Below are 10,345 nucleotides of genomic sequence, written 5' to 3'. Positions count from 1 at the left end.
CACTGGCAGGCAGATGGAGAGCCCCAGACTTAGCATGATGGGGTTTTTCCCCTGAAAAAAAGCCACTCAGGTAGTAGGTCTTTGCATTTAATATGGAGGTGCTACACCATAAACTCCAGATGCTCTCAGTGGGATCAATACACATGGCAGAACCACTGCAGCTTCCTCCACACAGACCAAGTCCTGTCAGAGCTCTTGGAGTGTTCTGAGTGGCACAAGTGTCCACTTCCCAGGGCCCTGAAAGGTGTTTCCAGTGCTCCAGGAGAGCCTTTGCCCTAGTTCTCTTGGACACAAATGCTGCTGCCCACTGTGGGAGAATACCAAGGGTCAGCAGTGTGGGTACATATCAAGAAATTTCACCCCAGGATGTTTTTATCTACTGGTAAAGCACAAAAAGATAGAAATGTAAATCAGCTTTTTACCTGTTGGACTCTTACTGATGTAGGTACTAACAGGTTTTGTGATAATTCACATGCCCAGAAGCAAGCTGCAGTCTCAATTATGCTGGTGTAAACCTGGACAGACTCCATTTACATCAGGATAAGTGGAAGTGTGCACTGGCAGAAACCCCCTCCCCTTTGTTCCTGTGCTGTTCCTGTGTGGCTCAGCACCACAATGCCCAAGGACCATCAGTGCATACTGGAGGAGGAGGTGGCTGCTGCACCCTGGAGAAACATCACATAATTTATCCCACATCAAAATTCTCCCACCATTTTTATCCCAGCAGGACTCAGCCAGCTCTCAGCGCTCTGCTCCCAGCCCCTGTCCCTGCTGGGATGGGCTGATGGAGTCCCATGGCAGCCAGAGCCCAGGGGCCCCGTGGCAGGGCAGGGGACACGACCAGAGAAGCCTTTGGGGCTGCTGCTCCCTCTGGAGACGGTGGATCAGGGAGGGCTGGAGGTTCCATTCCAACGCCGGGGTGTCCTGGTGCGGCAGGGCCTGGCAGGGCCTAGCTCAGCATCTTGTGCCGGTCGAACACCGTCTTCCTCTGCTCCTGCACCTGCCGCTTCCAGCGCTGCTGCGCCCCCTCCACCCGCTCCAGCACCGTGTTGGCCCTGGCGCCAGCCAGGGTGGGCACTGCGGCCAGGGAGTGAGTGTCCTGCAAGGAAAGGAACAGCGCTGGAGACCAGGCAGTGCCCAGCGAGCACAGAGCGAGGCAGCTGACCTGGGGAGAAACTGCACCTGAAAGAGCAGTGCAAGGTTTGAGTTGTTCTGCTGAAAAACCTCCTTTTCAGAGCTCCTCAACACCAGCCCCCAAGTCCTTGCTCTTGGGGATCACCCACAGCTCCAGACAGAAGTTCCCAGAAGAGGAACTGCACGAAGTGTAGAGCTCTGCTGGAAGCCCACTCTTGGAGTCTGCAAGGAGCCACAGTGCCCAGGTGAACCACATCCCCCCAGTAAAACCAGGCTGACGATGAATGGAGATCCATCATGGCACAGGAGCAAGGCCTATCCCAGAGGACTTAGTCCAGCAAACTGGAGGGAGATAAACCTCACTTAACACCAGGCATTTACCATGGATCTGGATCTGAATTACTGCTGCAGAGCAGGGTGCAAACCCATGACTTTGGAATACAATTCATATCCTCCTGCAGGACCTCCTTTTTTCAGCAGAGGGAGGCAATGAATGGACTGTGGACACTGGAGCATCTGCTCCTCACATCCGAGTATGAAGGAATTGGGACAAATAGTCTGTACTCACAACAAAGTACAAACAGGACAATCCAACCCAGTGCTGCAACCGCATGAATTTTATGCAGCAAGAAATTTTTCTTCCCTCAAACTAGTGTGTGACAGAGAGAAAGGGGGAGAGAGTGGCTCTTTCTTTGCTACTGGGATTTTGCCAAATCATTTTGCCCAGGGTTTGTACACCAGTGTCCCAAAAGATGGGGTTTGAATGACATTGTGCTCTGGAAGAACCGCAGCAGAGGAGCACAAGGAACAACAGTCTGGATACAACCCAGGGCCCAGCCCCAGAGCAGGATCAAACAGCACCTTGTAGGCCAGCGTTTTAAGTGTCTAGAAGATGTTTTAGCCAACACTTAAGTTCGTCCTTCCCTGGAAGCTCAGCACCACAAAACTCCATCTGGGACAGTGCACAAACACGATCTGTTTGACTTTTTTTTCCCTCTAGATGGACAAACCAAATTCAGGCCAGCTGCTACAAAGTCCCCTCTGCCTCTGAGGCTAGGGCTTGCCTTGGGATTGTTACACAGAACTCTGAATATTCCTTGTGCTTCCGCATGATGTGCAGAAATCTAAATGTTCACCTGTGTAAGTGCCCCCAAAGCAGCAGCGCTGGTCCCTCAGTGGATCAGAGGAGACAAGCAGGAGGTCGCTGTTTCCCTGTCCCCCATTCTCCTGTCCCCCTGTCTGCACCCCCTGCCCCCTCACCTCGCTGTCCTCCTCATTGTGCAGGGGCTGGGTGTAGGGGTCTGGCTTGCGGATCAGGGGGTCCACGAGCACCAGGAACGCCATGTAGAGCAGCAGGGCCCCCACCACCGACAGGTAGATGATGATGATCACCTGCAGTTGAGGACAGCGCAGGGGGAAAGGATAAGCAGTGGAGATAAGAAGCACCACAGAGGTCAGGAAGGTCCTTTGCAGCTGCCTCTGATGTGTGATTTCTTCTTCTCATTTTGCTCACAAGAGTCTCTTGCTCTTGCCAGGAGGCCGAGGTTGTGCCATCACTGCACAAACTGTGCTGACGCTCTCACTGTGCCAACTGAGGGCACATTCTGCACATAGGGGACAACAAGATAGGGCCCTGGTCAGAGATGCTTGGCACTCTTGTCACATATCCCCAGCAAGAAGACTGGGCTCCCACACAGCTCCTCACTACCAGGAATGCCCCTGTCTCAGACGGAATCACAGAAGTCACAGAATCCCTGAATCACTGAGTGAGGTTGGAGAAGATGTCTGAGATCATGGAGTCCAACCTGTGACCAATCCCCACCTTGTCACCCCACCCAGAGCACTCAGTGCCACATCCAGTGGTTCCTTGAACACCTCCAAGGACAGTGACTCCCTGAGCAGCCCCTTCCAGGATCCAACATCCTTTTTGTGAAGAAATTCTTCCTAATGTCCAACCTAAATCTCCCCTGATGCAAATTAAGACTATGTCTTCTTGTCATGTCACTAGCTGCCTGGGAGAAGAGGCCAAGCCCCCCCTGGCTACAGCCTTCTTTCAGAGAGCTGTAGAGTGAGCCCCTGGCACTGCCACCATGTACTCGCTGTGACAGTTTCCTTTCTGAAAGAAAACTTTCTGGGCTCTTCTCCAGGAACCTTCCAGTGTGGCAGTGCTGGTGCTGCTGTGGCAGGGCAAGGGGCAGGGCACAGGCAGGGAGTGCAGTCACCCTGGGCTTGTGTGGCACAGGAGGGGGCAGGACGGGCAGGGCCTGAGCTCAGGTACCTTGATGGTGGTGGTGCTGCGCTCCTCGTACTTGCACTCACAGAGCAGGCAATAGGCCTCCACGTCATTCCCAGGCACTGGCATGGGCTCCACCACGTGCAGACAGTTGCTGCAGCACAAACACACAAACCACAATCAGCAGCAGCACAAGGTGAAACCAGTGCTCTGGGCAAGGACACTGGGGTGACTTTGTCTGTGTCCCAGCTTTCCAGTCAGACTGATAACACCGATGTGGTGTTAAGAGCTCCCCTCACAGCCTAGCTGCCCAAAGTCCCTGGGATAGGTTGTCCCAGCACCTTTGGCAGGGATCTGGTCCAGGTGGAAAGGATTGGAGGGCACACCCTACATCTGCCAAGAGTGGTGGGTTAACATATCATCCCAGATTCCTCAATTTCTGTTTAAAAAATGCCCCTGGCCTGGGTTGAACATCACCCACCATAGCAGCTCCCTCTGCAAACATACAGGCAGGGAATCCCTTCCTCAGCATCAGCTGGGAACTCCAGAGCCTGGCTGGCACAGACCGACCCTGAGGCTGCTCACTCACTCACTCAGTCACTCACCAGTCCTTCTGGGACACATTCTTGTTGTAGATGTGCCCGCTGACGTTGCGGTACGGGGGGCAGATGCACTTGCAGCGAATGTCCTCAGAGCTCTGCAGGACACAGGAGCCATGTGAAGGAGGGGACACAGCTCTGTCCCCTCACACCCCACCTCTGCTGTGCCCCACACACGGCTCAGTGTCACCCACCTTGTTGGCCTGTGCTGGAGGACACAGGACACAGCCCAGCAGCACCAGCAGCAGCATGGGGCTCACAGAGTTCCGGGAGCTTGGGGTGAACATCCTGGGAGCCTGAGGGAACAAAATTCACATCCAGGATAGAGCATCTCAGCTGAATGCAGCCACAACGAGGTAGTCAAGAGACTTTTTTTGGCCCACTTGCCTCGCTTTTGCCCAGGAAGAAGAAATTTGTTCCTGAATTGCAGCTGATGCCAGCCAGAAACTCTTGGAAACAACACAGATCTCAACAATGCTCCTGTCAGAAGAGCTTCCACCCTGTACAACCCCACATCTAAACTACACCAGCTCTGCAAAATTATTGCTGATTTCCTTACAACTGGACTTGCAGAAAACCTCCTATTCATCTCTTACTACCCCGGAGCCCAGCTACAGATATTTTGGTGCTGACAGTTTTGCTCACTAAAAGATGCAGAACTAGGAGCAAGAGTGACCTAAAGCAGTACACTGGGGCCTCCCTGCTGCACTGTCATGAGCACTGTCATGAGTGGTAAATCATTCATCTTCTGACACTCAAAGTCTTGCTGCTGAAGGGAATTATGTATTTTCCTGTCATGAGCTATGGGAAAGGGGTGGAATATTCCTAAGTATTCCAAATCAATTCCTATACCTCCTTTATCTCCTCAATTCCTATACCTCCTTTATCTCCTTTATACCTGTTCAGTAAGTCCTGATTTTAAAATTACTTCAAGCTGGTAGCTTGGTGAATTCATTAACGCCTTCTGCTACATATCACAGAATGGTTTGGGCTGGAAGGGACCCTGAAGATTATCTCCTTCCAACCCCCATGTGTGTGGATAAAGTTGTTCCAGAGATGTGTGCTTCCAGAAATCCATAAGAAGATGAATTTATTCCCTGTGTCACAAAAGGCAAGTTTGCCTTGGTCAGGCTGCATTCACCCTCAGAGGGAAAAGGTGGAGCAGGTGTTGGGGGACCTTGAGACAGCAAGGAAGAGCTGTTTCAGCAGAGGAAGGGGAAGGGAATTTACACCTACATTAATCAGCTCCCAGGTAATCCCACAGCTTACTCCAGGTACTTGTACTCCATCACCTGACCTGATTCCATTGGGATTTAAATCACTGTGATATTCCGTTCCCTTTGCTTTATCTTATGTCAACACCTTAAATTCACATAATGGATTACAAACAAGAAGTTCCTTTCCTCTTTATCTAAACAAAACACCAGCAACTTCTAACAAGCTGCCAGACCTCCAAAATGCATTCCAGTCCTATCACCTCATCCCATGATTTATTAAGGTTTTGCACTACAGCTTCAAAAATCTCCTCAAACAATGATCCTTTCCAGGGAGACTCCCCTGTACATCAGGGGTTCAGATCTTCATCACAGATCTGGGGAACAGGACTGATCTGAGCTGCCCAGTGCACATTCCCCATTTTAAGTGGGTCTGGACTTTTGTCTGAATTTTTAACACAACAACGGGGCATGTACCATTGCTGGGCATACAATGCCCAACTCTCAGCTGAGTTTAGAATATCTGAACAACTCATAAATGTCACTTTTAAAAACAGGAGGGGAAAACACGTGATCTATTATAACATAAACAAAAACTTAAAACCTGGGCAGAGCTCACGCACCCTGAACTGCAGAACACCCTCAACCACACAAAGGATAATCAAGGCGTATTTATCTCCAATATATTTGACAGCAAAGGGATACATGCACACATGCCTTACAGCTGTTTTTTTCAGACCATCAGCCCGGGCCACAGCAGCTATGCAGCCAAAACCAGCTGCATCTGGACCAAAATCTGCCAGAGCATTAAGCACAGCAGAGGGGGGGCATGGTTGAGGTGAAGTTCTCAGGAGCTGTGAGTGTGGCAGCTCCCAGGATGAGCCCCCACAAAAGGCTGTCCAGAGCACGGCTGCACACAACCACCCCTCTTCTACCTGCGATTGCCCAGTAATCACCTCATCTTTAACCTCCCCGTCCCTGCAAGTGTCCAAGGCCAGGCTGCACGGGGCTTGGAGCAGCCTGGTCTCGTGGAATTAGTCCTTGTCCATAGGACTACCCCCAGCAGGGGGTGGGACTGGATGAGCTTTATGGTCCCTTCCCACCCAAACCATTCTGGGATGATTCTGTGAACATCACATGGAGCACTTCTAAGACTCCAGCCCATTTCCCTCCCCGGACCTGTGCTCCAACCATCTCCGACCCCGACCCGGACCCAGGGCAGGGCCGGACCCCTCAATTCCCGCCGAGGGCCCGGATGCCCCCTCAGCCCTCCAGGGGCTTCCACCGCCCGTTCCCACCCGGGATGCCTCCGGCAATGCGGGCCACCGCCTCTCCGCGAGCCCCGAGTCCTGCACAGCCCCGCACGGTCCCGCCCCGGGAGCGGAGCAGGGCCAGGGCCCGACGCCCTCAGCCCCCGGCCATACCCACCCCACACCTGCCCGTTACCTGGCCCTCGCTGCAGCCCGAGCGCGGCCCCTCCCTGCAGGCCCCGGCCAGGCCCTCCCCGCTTGCCCGCTTGGCCATGGAGCGTGACGCACAGTGACGGACAGCTCCGCCGGCCAATCGGACGGCAGCAGCCCGGCCGCTGCTGAGGGCGGCCCACGGCCCGCGGAGCTGAGCGGTCGCGGTGGCGGCGCCGACCGTGGCCGTTGCCGTGGCCGTTGCCGGAGGGGCCTTCGGCGGACGTGGCCCGGGCGGCTCCCGCCTGGCTTCCTGGGGCAGCACCCGCGGGGCTGCGCCGCCGCGTCCTGGGGTTGAGACGCGGGATAGCCCCGCTCCTTCTCAGCCCCTTCTCACTTCACATCCCCGTTCTCCCCTTATAGCCCCTTCTCCCCTCACACCCCCAGGTCTCCCCTCACGGTCCTACTCCCCCCTAATGGCCCCTCTCTTCCCTCACAGACCCCGTTCCCCCCTCACACCCTGCTCTCCCCTCACACCGGCGGTGGTCCTGTGTCTATCAGAGGGAAAAGCCCGGGCGGCAGTGGTGCCCTTGCTTCTGTTTTTGGGTGATTTGTGGTTATAGATGATATCAGTGATCCTTCAGTTTCAAAGGCTTCAGTCTCGCTAGGAACCTCTTGTGTTTGAGACTTGTGACTCATTTTAAAAGCCTGGTCCTTGTGCCAAGAGGAACATTGTGCGTTTCCAAGGCCACAGGGTCTGGTGTTTGTCCAGAGAACTTTCCTCAGATGTGGTTCTTGTAGTACCTCGGGTTTGCCCCACTTTCTGTGTCTGCACCCTTCAGGTGTGCAAATACCCCCAAGCCTTGGCTTTGCTCTGGTGGCAGCTCCCAGGAGGTTCCATTCAGAGCTGGAGGGATTGAGGGCGGCAGGAAAATTCCACAAATGCCAGAGGCTTATGTCCAAAGAGGAGAGAAAGGAGTCCTGCACCTTCATTCGAATAAAAGGCGAGAGTCCACCGAGGCACAAACCCGCAGGGCTTTCTCTCCCGAATTTTGGAAGGCACAGCCTCCTTTTATCCCAAACTCCCGGCCCCACGTTGCCTCTTCCTTTCCCCATTGGCCGGGGTGCTAGGAAGGTACAGCCTTCCGGAACCGCCTACCACATATTCCCCCCTGAACCCGTTATTTTATCCCAAAGTTCAGGCTTGTGCAGACACTTGTCTGCTTTAGAAGTCTGGGCTCTGCAACAAGCCTCCTGCCCAAAGTTAGTAGATACACATTAAGACCCATTTCAAAGACGTTAACACCCATACCTTTACCCATCAAACTGTTTGTAAAGACATTAACTTCCCTCTCAAGGGCCTCACTTGCTTCTCTGGCACTTTGCTGCTTTACCTGGTGCAGATTTACCTGGTCTGTGCTGCTGGATAAAGTCAGGATGTATTTTTTTTTCAGGTAAAAAAAAATCCCTTGATGGAAAAAGAAGAGACCCAAACCCCTGGTTTAACTTCTAGAAATAGAATCACAAAATCAAATAGGTTGGGAAAGACCTCTGAGATCATCGTGTCCAACCTGTGCCTGACCCCCACCTTGTCATCCAGTCCAGAGCACTCAGTGCTGTGTCCAGGCATTCCTTGGACACCTCCAGGAATGGGGACTCCACCATCTCGAGTCCCTGGGCAGTCCCTTCCAATGCCTGACCACCCTGCCCATGGAGAAATTCCTCTGGACGTCCAGCCTGAACCTTTCCTGGCACAACTTCATGCTGTTTCCTCCTGTCCTGTCCCCATTCCCTGGGAGCAGAGGCCAACCCCACCCTGGCTGTCCCCTCCTGTCAGGAGTTGTGCAGAGCCAGAAGGTCCCCCCAAGCCTCCTTTTCTCCAGGCTGAGCCCCTTTCCAGCTCCCTCAGCCCCTCCTGGTGCTCCAGTCCCTTCCAAAGCTCCATTCCCAGCTCCTTTCCTGGCTCTGAACTCTCTCCAGCCCCTCGATGTCCATCCTGAACCCATCTGCCATAGACCCCTCATGGGAGGGTGTTTCTAGTCCTGACAGAGTTTGCTCCTTTGATGAAAATAAAAATGAAAATAATAAGGTGAGATACATTCAGCCAGAAACAGGTGTAGATCAGAGGGTAAATGTCTGTTTGGCAGATAGTTCTGTCTCTCCAATAGTTTTAAATTTCTAGAAATGAGTAAATAATTGAGACTGCTTGTTTTAGGGCTTGTAGAATGTATAAGTTGTGAAGACTGCTAGGTTTTAAAATGTCCCACAAAATGTTCCATGCCCCGGCCATAGGAATTACTGATGTCAAAGTGCTTCCACAGAGTCATAAAGTCATGGGGTGGTTTCAGTTGGGAGGGACCTCAAAACTCATCCTATCCCACCCCATGCCATGGGCAGGGACACCTTCCACTATCCCAGGTTGCTCCAAGCCCCATACAGCCTGGCCTTGGACACCTCCAGGGATGGGGCAGCCACAGCTTCTCTGGGCAAGCTGTGCCAGGGCCTCCCCACCCTCACAGGGAAGAATTTTTTTCTATTACTTCATCTAAACCTACTCTCTTTCAGTTTGAAGCCATTCACCCTTGTCCTGTCATTGCATGTTCTTGTACATAGCCTCATAAATAATATTCTAAAGAGTTTTCTCACCCCATTGCTGTAATGTTTAAAATTCTGGCCCTACCCTGGCTGCATTCTACCTCCACTCACTGAAGTCTGCATAGGATAGTGGTCTAAGTCAGCTGGACTGATCCAAGGAAACATCCCGTGAAAATAATCCTGGGTATTAGATGCACAAAGGACTTCTAATTCCTTCCTCCTACTCCAGTGTTGCTGAGCGGAAGAAGCTCTTTGGTGCTAAATCAGAGCTCTCCCTTCAGAGCAGAACACTGGGCCTCCTCATGGGACATTAAGTGCTGTGACACAGCTGAGTTTTTTCAGGTTTAAAAGCCCATGGCCACAGGGATTTTCTGTGACTGACTTTCCTCTGGCTGGTGAGGAGGTGTTTTTATCTCTGACATGCCTGTTGTCACAGCAATCTGTTCTTCTGTGTCTTTTGCAGCCCAAAGGTCGATACCACTGCTTCTTGTGGAGCTACAGATGACACTTGGAGGAAGCAGCCTGGACTGGTGACAAGACACTGGAAATATCCTTGGAGGAAGTAAAGGAATAGCCCAGGCAGCTGAGAGACCACATCCAGGGATCAGGTTTTTTTGGGTGAGCGCCTCAAAAACAGACTGACCAATACAGGATGAATTTGAAAGTTGCATTTCAGTTCAAGTGCCTTTTCCAAGAGACTGGTTTCAGAATTCTTGGATGGGAGAGTGAGTTGTATGTACACTTCCTTGCAGTGATGAGTGGGAGATCTCACACACATTTCCAGGAGACTGTTTCCTGTTTCCTTGCTGACTTTCCCCCTGGCAAAGCTGCCTTTTTGTCTGTTCCAGATAACTTGGATGGAGCAGGCTCGATTATCTGCTGGATGTCATCCCTGTTGTTGTGTTTAAAGCCCAGCAGCAGTGGGAAAAGTGAGTTTGCCTGAAGGGAGCAGATTTGCTGCTTTATTTCTTCCTACCTGTTGCTCAGTCTTGTCTTCATTCCTAAGTGCACCACTGTACACACTCAACAGATGTGGTCTTATTTCCTGAATTTCTGTGTGTGCTGAATGCAGGTCCCTTCAAAAATCTCTCCAGCAATGGGGTCTGAACCCTATAAGAGATCTTGCCCTGAATTCCCAGTAATCTGGGTTGATTTTAGCCACTGACACCA

General features: G+C 52.3%; 1 protein-coding gene across 1 annotated transcript; it reads right to left on the bottom strand.

The window, feature by feature from the left end:
- Window positions 1-71: 71 nt before the first annotated feature.
- Window positions 72-6,722, bottom strand: TMEM9 (transmembrane protein 9). The gene is made up of 6 exons (XM_066565306.1): window positions 6,627-6,722; window positions 4,161-4,262; window positions 3,973-4,064; window positions 3,413-3,521; window positions 2,395-2,526; window positions 72-1,099 (listed from the first exon to the last, which is right to left on the bottom strand). Exons 1-6 carry the CDS (start codon window positions 6,702-6,704, stop codon window positions 950-952), a joined length of 663 nt encoding a protein of 220 aa, XP_066421403.1. The 5' UTR covers window positions 6,705-6,722; the 3' UTR covers window positions 72-949.
- Between the last annotated feature and the right edge of the window lie 3,623 nt (window positions 6,723-10,345).

This window comes from Molothrus aeneus, chromosome 24, assembly GCF_037042795.1.
Source record: "Molothrus aeneus isolate 106 chromosome 24, BPBGC_Maene_1.0, whole genome shotgun sequence".
Taxonomy (NCBI): domain Eukaryota; kingdom Metazoa; phylum Chordata; class Aves; order Passeriformes; family Icteridae; genus Molothrus; species Molothrus aeneus.
The sequence above is the reverse complement of the archived record's forward strand: the minus strand, read 5'-3'. Positions and strand labels throughout refer to the sequence as shown.